General features: G+C 39.6%; 2 protein-coding genes across 10 annotated transcripts; one reads left to right on the top strand and one right to left on the bottom strand.

The window, feature by feature from the left end:
• The first annotated feature begins 57 nt into the window (after positions 1-57).
• Positions 58-9,575, top strand: LOC107269252 (CCR4-NOT transcription complex subunit 1). 8 transcript variants are annotated; one of them, XM_025086564.1, is made up of 19 exons: positions 58-159; positions 817-1,029; positions 1,119-1,553; positions 1,615-1,911; positions 1,991-2,934; positions 3,023-3,176; positions 3,282-4,283; positions 4,374-4,697; positions 4,788-4,901; positions 4,969-5,217; positions 5,288-5,581; positions 5,662-5,919; positions 5,989-6,405; positions 6,483-6,970; positions 7,044-7,250; positions 7,378-7,395; positions 7,578-7,680; positions 7,765-9,293; positions 9,387-9,575. In XM_025086564.1, exons 1-19 carry the CDS (start codon positions 58-60, stop codon positions 9,463-9,465), a joined length of 7,227 nt encoding a protein of 2,408 aa, XP_024942332.1. In that variant the 3' UTR covers positions 9,466-9,575. The 8 variants fall into 8 exon arrangements, with proteins under 8 accessions (XP_024942332.1, XP_024942330.1, XP_024942329.1 ...); XM_025086562.1 differs by having other exon boundaries at positions 7,744-9,293; XM_025086561.1 differs by having other exon boundaries at positions 7,554-7,680.
• An 888-nt stretch (positions 9,576-10,463) lies between these two features.
• On the bottom strand, positions 10,464-14,713 carry LOC107269255 (pyruvate dehydrogenase phosphatase regulatory subunit, mitochondrial). 2 transcript variants are annotated; one of them, XM_015742905.2, is made up of 15 exons: positions 14,457-14,713; positions 14,097-14,371; positions 13,825-14,037; positions 13,589-13,752; positions 13,351-13,514; positions 13,098-13,281; positions 12,832-13,037; positions 12,455-12,770; positions 12,224-12,381; positions 11,998-12,146; positions 11,728-11,935; positions 11,552-11,641; positions 11,101-11,280; positions 10,834-11,034; positions 10,464-10,746 (listed from the first exon to the last, which is right to left on the bottom strand). In XM_015742905.2, exons 2-15 carry the CDS (start codon positions 14,345-14,347, stop codon positions 10,537-10,539), a joined length of 2,694 nt encoding a protein of 897 aa, XP_015598391.1. In that variant the 5' UTR covers positions 14,348-14,371; positions 14,457-14,713; the 3' UTR covers positions 10,464-10,536. The 2 variants fall into 2 exon arrangements, 1 of the variants encoding a protein (XP_015598391.1); XR_001538018.2 differs by lacking the exon at positions 10,464-10,746 and adding an exon at positions 11,384-11,472.
• Positions 14,714-14,860: the final 147 nt, after the last annotated feature.

The raw sequence follows: 14,860 nt of genomic DNA, 5'->3' as shown, positions 1-14,860 counted from the left end.
GATACCGAAGAAAGCTTCAAACGTGTTTGAAGCTTTCGAGGTCGTATTCATGGAACTATGAACCTGGACTCGTTGTCTTTTACTTTGTCACAAATCAGTTATTTGGTTGCGAATTTAAACAAGAAAAATTTTCGAGAGAGTGCCCAGGAAATATCGGTTGTAAGTATCAGGAAGAAAGGCTTGTGATTCTCCTGCCTCTTGCGCCCTCTCACTCTATCTTCTTTTAGCTCTCTCTTTTTCTGTTTCACTGTGCCTCTTCTTTTTATTTCTGTCCTTTTCTGAATGTACCCCCTTCTCTGAAGCAACTGCTATCATGACGTCCTCGCAAGCAAAACGCAATATGCTTGCTAAGCATTTGCTGGACTTTCTGTGGCCTCGTTTCCGCGAATATGCAAACATTTGCGGCAAACGTTTGCTACTTGCGCCGTCCATGTATAACCGTAAATCTTACGGGTTTGGTTAGCACAAGCGGCTAAAGTCCGGGCAGGTGGATTGCCGCGTGTATTAATGTTTAAAATTTGCAAACTTTCTAACGTATTATTTGAAATGACGCTTCCGGCAGATATTCCAGATGGCTTTGTATTTTCACAGAAAACTTTTGGGGAGATAAAAATTCTGGTCTATCTATCATGATGAAATAAATACTTTGCTTACTTATTTTTTTATCTCACATAATACTTAATAGTTTTATGCTTTTCCATGTTTCTGTACAGTTGTACTCTTGTCTGCGCATGTTCCTTTTATAGTGCATAGGGTAAGGTCTTGTATGGTAAATCCTTCTATTTGGAGCTGTTTAGACTCATCTTTCTGTCATAGTTGGTGCAGTGGAAGGGTCTGGAGGCAGACAGACACTTGCTGCGCTGTTTGTTCTCATACGTAGACTTTTCAACTGGAGAGCCACCTGAGCCAAGCGCGAAGGACTATTATCAGGTGCAGCTACTTGCGCAAGAGTGTACCAATCTTCTTAGCAAGCCTTCGTTGATCTCTAATCTCTGTTACGCCATAGATCATCCCCTTCACCAGCAAAAGGTTTGATCTACATCCCTTTGGAATGCTTGTGCAGTGAGGTTTTCTCTCGATATGCATAAGTATGTCGAATTTTTCACTCTATCTTTCAGACTTTAAATCCATCCTCAAAGTTTTTTCCACATCTGAGGAAGGTCCTTGGCCTAACGCTTGTCCAGGAGGTTGCCTTTGCGATTGCTTTGCTGCACTCGGAGAACGCGGACATACGGACATTAGCTTTAGAGCAAATCCAGAAGCAGCTGCCTGGATTGATTAAAAATTATATCAACTCTGAGATTAGTAATAAACACCACGAAGAGGGACTGCACGACTCATCACCTGAGGTTTTGTACCTTATCCTCTCTGAGGTCTTTCACGAACCTAACCAATTTGGTCTTTCGTCTGAGGGAAAAGAAAAATTTCTCAAGAATTTAAGGCGTGACTTTCCCCGTGAACTGGTACCAGTGGTGCTAGCACCACTTTTGTATCCAGGCGACGGGGAAACTCCACAAGCCACTATCGAGTTAAACATGGCTGCCAACCCAATGGTAAGTCACCTTCAATTTAATTCTCAAGATCAACTAAGCAAAATAAATGTTTGCTTCCTAGGATGGCAGTTCTCTAGTAGAATTGATTATGGAACTTGGATATGGATTCACCACCAACGTAGAAGAATGTCGCGCGGCATTAGCAGGACTTGGTGCCAGGGAGATTTCCCCAATATGTACTGCCAGAGTACTGGCGCATATGGCCCGTAGTTGCAGCGGCCTCGAAGATGCTGGAGGTCTACAATCCTTTTGGGGAAACTCAGCAACTTCTCAGGACACAGGCAAAGAGAAAACTTCGGATGGCAGTACACCATCTACGTGGAACGTCGAAGTTTTTGTTCAAACCCTTAAAGAGATTGTAAGATTCTACACAAGTCTCTATTATTACATGGCACACGCAATCATAACCTATAACATGACGTTTATTTTTTTTAAAGCAATCTACTTTGTCATGGAACGAAGTCATCTTAAAGCTAGACCACACAGAATTCATCCTCAAGGACAGACAAGGATTGAATCTCTTGATCACAGGTTTACGACTAGGACTACAACATCAAGGATATCCGTTGGATATGTTTCCTGTCGAACTATTTTATCGTCATTGGGACAATGTGGAAGGTCAATTTTCTTTAGTGCAGCAAGTTCTTAAGAACCCGGATATATTCTGTTTCGCGGATTATCCTTACCATTCTGTCACGGTCGATGTGCTCAAGGCAGCTCCAGAAGGAGATAGTAAAGAGGCCCAAACCTGGAGATCGTTAAATGTAGTCGAATTACTTTTACATATGGCGGAACGAGGACTTTATGGACCTGTACAAGAAATATTCAAGTGGCCCATTCAACACTGCCCGGATGTTCTTGTATTAGCGTTACTACAAATCAATCCACCAATTACAATACTTAGACAAGAATTACTCAGCACTCTGATGCCCATCTTCCTTGGAAATCATCCCAACTCTGCAGTTATCCTTCATCATGCCTGGCATGCTAATAATTTAAAGATTAAGTCCATCATAATGCACGCCATGGCTGAGTGGTATTTACGCGGTGATCACGATCAGACAAGACTTTCTCGCATCCTAGATGTTGCTCAGGATCTCAAAGCCTTGTCCGCATTACTTAATGCACAGTCCTTTCCGTTCGTCATCGACCTAGCTTGCTTGGCTTCGCGACGAGAATATTTAAAGCTTGAAAAGTGGCTTACTGATAAAATCCGCGATCATGGAGAAGTGTTTGTGGCTGCCTGCGTAAAGTTTTTACAACGGCGATGTCCTCAAGTTATGGGACCCGGTATGAAGGAAGATCCTACCGTTCCCAAAGCCAGTCAATTACCCCAGGAAACATTAACGACCATCCTTGCTTGCCTACAAGTATGCGCTGGGTATGTTAATATTTTTACCGACATTGTTTTATCTATTACAATTTATGCACGGCGATAAGTTAATGGAATCTCTTATTTTCCCTTATAGAAGCGTTTCTCAGGAATGTTCTGAAGCAATTATGACCATGGTGCAAAATTGTAGTTTAATGCTGAGTAAAGCTAGTATGACCAGACCTCCGCCACCAGGAGTGTTAAGACATCGTGGACTTGAACCGTTTAACCCAGCAACGTTAGGGGGACAGGTATTAATGTAGTTAGTTACAAGATGTTCTACGAAGCTAATTTTCGTAGAATTAAATATACTTGTTAAAAAAATATTCTAACTAAGATGAACCTCTTAATTCTAGTTATTTTCTTCAAAACAAGTGGATCCGCTTGGCAACTTAAGTTCAAGTTTAGCTTCAATGGGTCTTGGCTCAAGTCTTGGCCCACCCAGTAGTTCTGCGTTCAATCTACCAGGAGCCTTAGGTCCTCTAGTCTCAGCGCCAGGATCACCATCAAGATTAATGGGACCATCACCTAGTCCATTTCCTATGTTACCTCTATCTTCGCAATTACACTCTGGTCCAGTTGGTACACAAGGTCCATCGGTCGTACCAGGAGGCAGTGCAATAGGAGGTCTGGGACGTCTCGGTCCTCCAACAGGCATTGAAAAGGCACGGCTACCGGAAACGTCCAACTTATTTCCTGAAATGGCCCAGAATGTGTCTAAAGAAATAGAGGATGAAGCCAACAGTTACTTTCAACGAATATACAATCATCCACCACATCCGACTTTATCAATAGACGAAGTTCTCGACATGCTGAAGAAGTTTCAAGACTCCGGCAACAAAAGAGAACGAGAAGTTTTCAACTGTATGCTTCGCAATCTCTTTGAAGAGTATCGATTTTTTCCTCAATATCCGGACAAGGAGCTTCATATCACAGCACAACTATTTGGTGGTATTATCGAGAGAGGTTTGGTTAATAGTTATGTGACGCTTGGACTAGCATTAAGATTTGTTCTTGATGCATTGAGAAAACCAGAAGGTAGTAAGATGTATTACTTTGGAATCGCAGCGTTGGATCGATTCAAAAGTCGACTGAAAGAATATCAAACTTATTGCGAACACGTTAGAACGATTCAACACTTCAGTGAATTCCCACCACATTTGATTGAGTACATTGAATATGGGCTGCAGGGGCAGGAGCCTCCTTCAAGACCTCAGGGTCCTGTTCTTCCAAAAACGCTAGCAGCCATGCTCGCACCAGTTACCACTCCTTATAAGACGATTACGACAACGACAATAACTACTAGTACCACGCAAGCCAAACCATCTACGACTCCTACCACGTCTCTTCCTGGCAGAGTAAGTATATGAATTTTTCGCAATGAGACACTGTTAATATTTGCAATATTGCACTGGTACACCATTATGAATACCGCTTTTTGTTTTTAGCCATCAATTGCAAATGCTACTAATATTGACACATTACTCGTGGCGACGGACAAGGAGGAAAAGATTACGTCGCCACCAGAAGCCCTCCAGGACAAGACAGCCTTTATCTTCAATAACCTCAGTCAACTTAATTTACAACAGAAATGTGATGAGATACGTGAAATCGTGACCGAGGAATATTGGCCGTGGATGGCCCAGTATTTAGTAATGAAACGTGCCAGTATAGAACTGAACTTTCACGTTCTCTATTCAAACTTCCTAGATTGTCTCAAGTTGCCGGAAGTTAACAAAATGGTGACCAGAGAGACATTTAGGAATATCAAGGTATATTGTGTAATATGGAATAATCGAATCTTGTCTAATTATTTTCTTCGTTTTAAATCAAATTAATGATTAATCATTAACATTTTTTAGGTGTTGTTGAGAAGTGATAAAGGAATTGCTAATTTCTCTGACCGATCGCTTTTAAAAAATCTTGGACATTGGTTGGGAATGCTTACGCTTGGCAGGAATAAACCAATTTTACAGGTATTGTAACTAATTTGATTTCTTCAAATTATTTATGTTTGACCCCATAACAAAAATAATGTTCCAGATCGATATAGACTTGAAGAGCTTACTTGTGGAAGCTTATCATAAAGGACAGCAGGAACTGCTTTATGTTGTGCCGTTCGTTGCCAAAGTATTAGAGAGCTGTGCAAAAAGTCGAGTTTTTAGACCACCAAATCCTTGGACAATGGCTATTATGAATGTACTAGCTGAACTTCATCAAGAACCTGATCTCAAACTAAATTTGAAGTTCGAAATCGAAGTTCTCTGCAAAAATCTTAATATCGACGTAGCCGTAAGTTTAACACGTATACAATAATTTTAAAAGATCACAGTCGCTCTACATATGATTTTTGTCAAAATAGGAACTGAAACCAGCTATTTACTTGAAAGATCCTGAAAAACTACGTAATCTGGAATATCAATTGTCACATCCTAATAAGAAATCAGAGCCCGTGAATAATCCTCCGCAAACGCAGGGTCCTATGGAGGAGCTAGTTGGGCCTACAGCGGCTGGACCAATGGTACCCCAGCCAGCGCCTCCTGCAAACACAACACCTTCTTTGCCAACAGGCCCACCTGAACCACGTTTCAATTACATGGATATATCTGTTACTGGAATTGCCAATATTTCTCAGCATATTACAGTCAACAACCAAGTAAGGAAGCTTTCATTAAGTTATAAAGACTTGTGGGAAATTCATATCTGTTTTCTTAACTATCCATTTCTTGCTTTCAGTTACCTCTATTCCAAACTCATCCACATCTCAAGCAATTTATTCGCCTAGCTGTGGAAAGAGCAATCCAGGAATGGATTCATCCCGTAGTGGATCGTTCCATTAAGATAGCCCTAACAACTAGTGAACAAATCGTAAGAAAAGACTTTGCCCTGGATCCTGAGGAGGTCAGGATGCGAACAGCAGCACGACATATGGTTCGGAATCTTACTGCTGGCATGGCCATGATTACATGCCGTGATCAGGTAAACCATGATCAGGTTTGTCATTGAAAGTAATAATCTTTATATTGAACTACCTGGGTTAATCGTATTTTATTATTATCATAGATTCTAGCTTCGATCAGCACTAACTTAAAGCAAGCTTTTGGAGCGGCTATGATTGGAACGACTCCCCAGCAGAAAGAACTTATAGAACAAGCAGCAACTGTTGTAGCTGCAGATAACATGGAACTGGCATGCGCCTTTGTACAAAAAACTGCCATTGAAAAAGCAATACCTGAAATGGATAAGCGATTACTTAACGAAATAGAATTGCGGAAAATTGCACGCCAGGAGGGAAGACGATATTGTGATCCTCTGGCCAAGTACCAGGCGGAGAGGATGCCTGAACAAATTAGATTAAAAGTAGGTGGTGTCACGCCTCAACAAATGGCAGTGTACGAAGAATTTGCAAGGAATATTCCTGGATTTTTGCCACTGTCAGAACGTGATACTCAAGCACTCTTCATGCCAAAACCAATTAGTGTAAGTACTATTTATTTAATGACACCTGTATGATTCTTCATATTTTTGATTATCGTACTATTTTATATATTCTACAGGAACCAGCTGTTACCGCCTTCACAGCAAATCCTACAGTCGCCGTTGCAACAGCTCAACAAGTTGCTGCGTATGCAGCAGCTGTTAGCAATGATGAAGTCGGTGCAATGTTAGAGAAACTTGCAACCGAAGTTGAACTTTTATTACGAGAGGCTGCGATGGGTCCTGCTGCACCACCTCCACAACATGCTGCTCTACATAATCTCTTAGATTCAATCATTCTAACAAGACGGTCCAGGGATGCTGGTGCTGCTATGGCTTTACTGAAAAAGGCTGTGGAAGGATTACTAGATGGTCCTACTATTTCAAGCGGTGTAATAGACTCTGAGGTATTGCTGAGATATCGTGAGCTTCATCTGCGAATCTTAAAGTGTCTTCAAGATCCTCGTGCTTATGGCATGCAATGGACCAACAAACACGTTACTCGTTGTTTGACTGAATGCAGGGAAGAGTTTCGATACAACTTTGAAGCGGTGGATTGTCTCATTAGGTCTTTATCTTTGTCTTTTTTGCGTAACATTGCATGGAAGCATAACGGATACATTTTTTTTCTCAATTTGCAGATCACACTTGTTGAGTCTACCGCAATATGATTTAGCGCTGGCTCAGGCTATGGATGCTGGCAATGCAATGGCTACAGCTTTTGCGATGCAACTCGTCCAACTTTACCTGATAGATGAAAGACAAACAACGCATGTTACAGAATCTGATCTCTTCCATACAATTGAGATTCTCGCTAGGATGGCTCACCTTCGTTCTCCTCCAGAAGGGTGAGTATTAATTGGTTAGTGTTGAGTCTAACGGTGTTTTTATTTATTTCTCATCTCAATCGGCATGATTATGAGCCCAAATATTTCGTTAACCATTGATCGAACTGTTGCTTACTTTCTGTCGTAGACAGCAGTTGATTTTAAGGTAATTATGTAACAAAGTTAAGAAGCTTCATCGGGTATTTAGCTTATTACGATCACCCGAACTATTATGTGAAAATCATTGTATATTCATAATTACTTTTTTTTTTGAGCTACATCAGCCTTTCTCGACTCTTTCATTGCACAAAAATCTTCTTACAGCATCTCATTATTCCGACTCACTAGCCTGATTGAGTCCTTACGTGCTAACCACGATCCGGCCGTATTAGCGGATCGTGCACCAGCTGGTCCTACTGCTCATATTCACTCTGGAATTCTCCAAGTGCGAGTAAGTATATATCATATGACATTAATTATTATATCTAGGATATGAAAACTATCAGTTATGTAGTTCATTACTTCTGATCATCAGGCCCGTGACTTCGACGACCCACCGGGACTCATGGAGAAGACCGAATATTTGTTACGTGAATGGGTGTCTATGCATCACAGTCCCACTCATGCTCGAGATCCGACAAAGGCATTCGGCATGTTTGTCCACCAAATGAACATCCACGGCATCCTAAAGACAGACGATCTCATTACTCGCTTCTTCAAGCTGAGCACGCAAATGTGTGTTGATTTGTGCTACAGAGCTTTAGCAGAAGCTAACGCAGCTCCATCAGTTGTTCGTGCCAAATGTTTTCACACCTTGGACGCTTTCGTGCGCCTTGTCGCCCTTCTCGTGAAACATTCCGGTGACACGACTAACACCCACACTAAGATTAATCTGTTGAACAAAGTCTTGGGCATTGTGGCCGGTGTTCTACTTCAAGATCACGAGATGCGCGGAACAGACTTCCAACAGTTACCTTATCACAGAATTTTCATCATGCTCTTCCTTGAATTATGTGCTCCTGAACCTGTTCTCGAAGCCGTTAACTATCAAGTTTTGACTGCCTTCTGCCACACCCTGCATATTCTGCGACCAGCGAAGGCATCCGGATTCTGTTACGCCTGGCTGGAACTTGTTTCCCATCGTGTATTCATCGGTCGCATGCTCGCCATCACACCACAACAGAAGTGCTGGGGAATGTACGCGCAACTTCTCATTGATCTCTTCAAGTACCTCGCGCCTTACCTGCGCAATGCCGAATTGGCCAAACCAGTGTCACTCTTGTACAAAGGCACGCTAAGAGTACTCCTTGTGCTGTTACACGACTTTCCGGAATTCTTGTGCGACTATCATTATGGATTCTGCGACGTAATACCACCAAACTGCATACAGATGAGGAACCTCATTCTCAGTGCGTTCCCAAGAAACATGCGTCTGCCGGATCCATTCACGCCCAACCTTAAAGTCGACATGCTCCAGGAGATCGCTCATGCACCTAGGGTACTTACGAACTTTGCATCGATGATTCAGCCATCAAATTTCAAGAAGGAATTGGATTCATATCTAAAGGCTCGTGCTCCAGTTACGTTCCTATCGGAATTGCGTAGCAATCTTCAAGTTTCCCAGGAAGCTGGTATGCGTTATAATATCCAATTGATGAACGCTTTAGTGCTCTACGTTGGCACGCAGGCCATTGCCTTTATTCGAAGCAAAGGGCATACACCAAATATGTCGACCATTGCTCATTCTGCGCACATGGACATTTTCCAAAATCTGGCTGTTGATCTTGATACCGAAGGCCGTTACTTGTTTCTTAATGCTATTGCGAATCAGCTTAGATATCCAAACAGTCATACGCATTACTTCAGTTGTACTTTATTGTATTTGTTCGCTGAAGCCAATACTGAAGCTATTCAAGAACAAATCACGAGAGTGCTACTGGAAAGGCTGATCGTTAACCGCCCTCATCCATGGGGACTTCTTATTACATTTATCGAGCTCATCAAGAACCCCACGTACAAATTCTGGACGCACGAGTTTGTCCACTGTGCACCAGAGATTGAAAAGTGAGTTCTCTAATCATATATAACATTTATACTTTAATACAATGTGTAGCGGTTGCAGTGTCTTATGCTTTTTTTTGTCACTTATTGTTACAGGCTGTTCGAGTCCGTAGCTCGTTCGTGCATGGTCCAAAAACAAGTTCAACCCACTCCGGAACCGGAGATCCCAGAGTGATAAAAGGTTTTATTTTTCATTATCAATTTTGTGTACAGTAAATTCGTGAATACGAATCGCGTGTAAAAAGTTGTTAATCTACGAATATATGTACTATACCTTGGGCTTTACATACTCCTCTATACTTTTTTTTCTTTTTTTGGTGGATAAATATGGAATAATCGAATAATAAGTGTAACGATTGAAATAGCATATAAATGATGCAATTGCAATGTTAATATTTTAATAAAATCGTCGCCGTAAATGGTAAAGCGAGCGACGAACATTCAGCCACATGAATCGTGTCTTTTGAATTATGTATTTGTAAATGGATATATTATTACTGTGTCTTATATCATAGGTATTACAGTGCAAATCATAATTTTGACGTTGATCATGGCCGAAAAAAGTATATTCGAGTGAAAATGATGTTACGTAAAAAAATATGCAAGGAAAAGCCCCATTCATTTTTCTTTTCATGTACTTTCGATTAGCATTTAAAGTATCTATAATAAAAAAACAAATGTTATAAAATTAATACAAAGGCGCAACAATGGTGTTCAGTGATTTGCGCAAAGAAAAGACTTCAATTTCTTTTTTTTTTTATTTTTCGATTGAATTAGTATATAATGTATCGATAATAAATGCAAAAGTGAATTATCGTAGCTAAATTACTCATAGCGTTATCTGTAAGTAAACATAGGAATTCTCATGTATGTATTAGATAGTGTGCGATACATTTGGATAACAGTGACGTTCGTGATAATATAAATTAGACGTATTTTTATAAGAGTCGCCGTAATACACGTTATAAAATGACGACAATCGTCAAGTGTCACAGCTCTTTCCAAATGTAACGAGCATCATCCAAAGCCCTGATTAATCTTACGTATTATGTATACATAAAATCGCAAAAACTTATAGCGATGGACAAGCGACAACAAATATATAGACAAACACTTGAGTAAGTTTACGTAATTCGAAGATTTTTCGAAGAGTGATGTAGTAATATACGAATGGCATTTATTAAATAATTTATTAAATGTTTCTATATACATCGTTTGTACACAACTGGAAGCACATGAGCAATCATTATGATGTCTGTTGATCTCGTGTCGCGTGATAAGCGTCCCGCTCTACGTCGGGGAACTTTGTCGGGAGATTGGGACTGTGCAAATGACATTTTGCGTGAAACTTTATACCCGCGACATCCACTTCATAATCCCCAGATAAAACGTATTCATTTGTTACTTCCTGTGGTTTTCCCTCAGAATCGAGGTTTTGTACAAACCCAAGGCAGACCTTTGATCCCATAAAAAAAAGATTACATTTATATGAAATTGGTTGCTATCATAATTTGGATTACATTAAAACAACATTCTGACTAACCTGCTTCTTGAATGTGAATCCATAACCGGTTGTCGTAGTCATACCGCAATATTTCCCATCACGATAAATAGGCTCACCACCCCAGCACCACGTATCAAATTCCAAATCATGATCATTTAACAGCAATTGGACGTATTTCCGTTTTACGCCTTCCTCGCGTTGCTTTAGAAGAGCATCTCGCCCAATAAAATCTATATCTTTCTGAAAAATGATATATTTTTGTTAATATTTTGCTGACTGATGACTGGATTACATTTTGAAACTTACATCAAATTTTACTCGCCAGGATCTACCGCATTCTAAGGGTGTAGTGAACGTATCCAAATCCTGACCCCAGAAAGCATAGAATTTCTCAACACGCAACGCTCTTGTGGCATAATAACCAGAATGACTTATTCCGTATTTAGCTCCAGCATCTATTAGCCTGGTATAGACGTGCAAAGCAAACTAAATGACAAAGAAAATAAACCGTGATAGCTTTCCTTTGATAAATCTTCATGGTACATCTAGTCCCGTATTTGAGGTCCCATTGGAAAAGGAATATAATTACCACAGGTTAGTATCAGGAATGGTATTAGTGCAGGTTGCTTGTGGAACATCATGAGAGCCAGTGGATTCTATGTCGAATAAGTTATCTGACTAGGAGGAGAATATGAGATAGTCGTCAATGGAAGTGGGTCTCAAAAATACGTAGAAATAAACTCATTTTTTAGTATACCTCGTTTGGTATGTAGAGAACATAACCGAGTTCTCCCGTATGGGTTAAATTCATTGTACGGATTCCATTAGCTAAGCCAACGTCTAGCTCCTGATAAAAATAAAGCATGTCTTTTGTACAGTATTTTTACTAAAGGTTTAAAAGATAAAAAGCTACTGTATATAATTCTGAAATACCTTGAACGTGAAAAATGGAAAATTCTTTGGGTTCAAGTCTGTGTCAGTCAGTTCTGATAATAATTGACGTGTGGCAGGGCCCATTATACATATAGCCGTATATGCCGATGTTACATCAGACACAGCAACAGAACCATCAGCTGGTAAATGTCGGCTGATCCAATGTTTACAACGAGTTTGTTGAATCGTAGGGGCAATCATCATGTAGCTGTAATATAATAGAATTTTATATTACTGTTGGGATGGGCTAATTGTTTTCTATGCGCTTACTGATTTGGTGCAATTCTGGCTAAACTGCAGTCATTTTCATAACCGCCACGACGATTTTGCATACCGGTATGAATTATGCTTCCTACTGGCACGTCAACATCATTTGAACATAAATATTGTAACAGGTCTACAATTTCCGTACCGTTTGACTGGAATAATTCAAGGAGCAATTAGTTCTTTGGATCTCCTTTAAATGTATTTAGTACGAAAATATTATGATACGTACCCATAGATCAATTTTAGTAAATGAAGAATAATCACTGAGTCCAATGGTTTCTCTACAGGCCGCATATTCTTTTGCCACGCAGTCGAACCATGGCGGTTTTCCAAAAGTATTTGTATACGCAATTTTGTATCGCTGTGATCCGTCAAGCGGATCTAATTCTAAATATAAATAGATAGGTCTAATAAGATAATCGTAATTAACGATAATATCGTGGATAATAATGTATAATACCATGTTCTTCGTCAGGTTGAAACCAGGATGGCCTCTCGTATCCCATTACCTGACCAAAGACAGCTCCAGCTTCTCGCAATTTTGGGTAGATTGGTGACATCCTTAAATTTCTACCAGTTTTAAACTCATGGTTGGGATATTGCAAAGCGTAATGCATACCAGGAACTTCCTTCACACGATCTCTTAAGAATTTACGATTATTGTGCAGTCCAAGAAAACGAGACACGTCCAGTTCATACATATCAAGAGACGTGGAACCGCTTGTTATTAATTCTGCTGTTGCTCGTCCGACTCCACCAGCTGCTGATATTCCTACCTGCAAACGGATTCGTGTAGGCAAAGTTTACATCAAGGGAGTTTGTAGGCCAGGAACTTACTGTTTTCATTCCAGCAGCAATGTAGTAATTTCGAATTTCAGGAGCTTCTCCTACAATCCATTTGCAATCTGGAGAAAATGCCTCAGGTCCATTGCACAATCTTTCTAAAATTGTATTACCTAAGCTTGGTATTCTGTGCAGCATTTGTTCAAGTAATATATGAAAATGATCCCAATCCTCAGGCAAAAATCTCTCACTTGTACTCTCTAAAACGAATAGTATTTCATGTTGAACTGAATAAATTTTTCAATTATCATATATCTCACCAGGAATTATACCATCTTCATAAGCAGGCTTGGCAACTGGTTCAAAGCCTCCAGCTAAAATACGACCTTTATTCTCACGAAAATAAACGTAGCCATCCAGATCGCGAACTACAGGAGTCATAGGATCTAAACCAGCTAATGGTTTTGTATGGAGATAGTAATGTTCTACAGCATGTAATGGTACCTAGATTCAATACATTTAGGAGTCTGATGTGGTTTACTTCTATAGAGGCTTTTGAAATGAAATACTAACTTTTACATGAGGTTCACTCAATTTTCCAACATTGCGCGCCCAGAATCCGGCACAATTGACAAAGTGTTGACATTCTACTGTTCCTTGTGTAGTCTCCACTGCTACGACACGACCTTCTTCGTTTAATATCCTAGTGATTTTACAATTCTCATAAATATGCACACCTATGAATAGGAAAGATGGATTTTGTACAAAGTATTTAATTTGAAATATGAATTTCTATTGATAGCAAATTTACCCCTGTCTTTGGCTTCAGCAATTAATGATAAACATGTTTGATAAGGATCCCCTACACCATCTCCTGGGATCCACAAACCTCCTATAACATCATTAACTTGTATCATAGGACATAATGCTTGTGCTTCTTCTGGAGATACCAATTCACATTCAATATTCCATGATCTGTAAAATTTACAACATTGATATCTAATACAATAAATGATTCACACAATTAAACTAAAAAAAAAAGTTTACACAGATTGAGCTTTCATTCTTCGAAATGAGGTCATGCGATCTCTGGTACGTGCTAAGTTCAAACTTCCACATTGTTTCCATCCTGTGGGTAAACCTTTTCTTGTTAATTCTTGGTATAAAGAAATACTATCTTGAGCTAACTTTACTTGAGCCAGGCTTGGTTTAAAAGCTCCGACTAGACCAGATGAATGCCATGTTGTCCCTTCTCCCACTCTAAACATTGAGATGAATTAGGTTGATAATTCTAAATGATAAAAAATTTCACAATGTACCTGCCACTTTCAACTAATATTGTTTGTGATCCTAGACCCATCATTGAAAGATGATATGCTACAGCTGCACCCATAACACCTCCACCACATATGACAACCTGAGTTTCTTTTGGAAGTATTGCACATTCATTTTCAGAAAATTTATCTGTATGCTTCACAGCTGTACATCTAAACTCTCGTGGAAAATTCCACCAAGAACTAATTTTTATTTTCGCAATCTTTTCACAATAGATCTTCGAACTTTTCCACATCCTTGGTACCTTGTATATAACAAGCTGCAAGAATCTCGATGTATAAACTCTAGAGTTTTATCTACTAAGGAAACAATATTAGGATTGAAAAGACAATATGATTACATACTGTAAAAACGATGAGCCGACATTCACGATTAGCGAGGTTACAACAACAATTTCAGTATTATAAATACTTATGCCATTGCACAAAATTATGGAATATGAAGATCTTTAACGGGTTGTGATAATATTATTAGTTTTGAAGATAGATAAGAAGTCTAAAATTGTGAGATATGGAGTGCGAAAAGACAAATTTCCCTGATACATTCGCAATCTTTTTTTGAAAACTGTCAAAAAGTAAAAATATATGATCGCCTCCTTGTGTGTAAGTACTGATTGTATATTTAAAAAAAATAAGAGATAAGACTCGCTTGAAAATGATGTTGAAAATTGATCAAAGGCGCCACCCGCTGGCTAGAGAAGGACATTACTTTCCACGTTGAACATTCGTAGCTGGGATATCTGGACAAT

Source organism: Cephus cinctus, unplaced genomic scaffold (assembly GCF_000341935.2).
Source record: "Cephus cinctus unplaced genomic scaffold, Ccin1 Ccin1_scaffold0617, whole genome shotgun sequence".
NCBI classification, from domain to species: Eukaryota; Metazoa; Arthropoda; class Insecta; order Hymenoptera; family Cephidae; genus Cephus; species Cephus cinctus.
The sequence above is the reverse complement of the archived record's forward strand: the minus strand, read 5'-3'. Positions and strand labels throughout refer to the sequence as shown.

Bases quoted from the DNA above. Each gene is read 5' to 3' on its own strand.
- LOC107269252 (XM_025086560.1), top strand. From the start codon at position 58: ATGAACCTGGACTCGTTGTCTTTTACTTTGTCACAAATCAGTTATTTG. The intron at 5,218-5,287 runs GTAAGTTTAACA...TTGTCAAAATAG, and splicing joins ATCTTAATATCGACGTAGCC to GAACTGAAACCAGCTATTTA. The intron at 7,681-7,743 runs GTAAGTATATAT...TCAGTTATGTAG, and splicing joins CTGGAATTCTCCAAGTGCGA to TTCATTACTTCTGATCATCA.
- LOC107269255 (XM_015742905.2), bottom strand. From the start codon at position 14,347: ATGTGGAAAAGTTCGAAGATCTATTGTGAAAAGATTGCGAAAATAAAA. The intron at 12,382-12,454 runs GTATTATACATT...ATTTATATTTAG, and splicing joins TCAACCTGACGAAGAACATG to AATTAGATCCGCTTGACGGA. The intron at 11,642-11,727 runs GTATTTCAGAAT...TATTTTTATCAG, and splicing joins TTCCATTTTTCACGTTCAAG to GAGCTAGACGTTGGCTTAGC.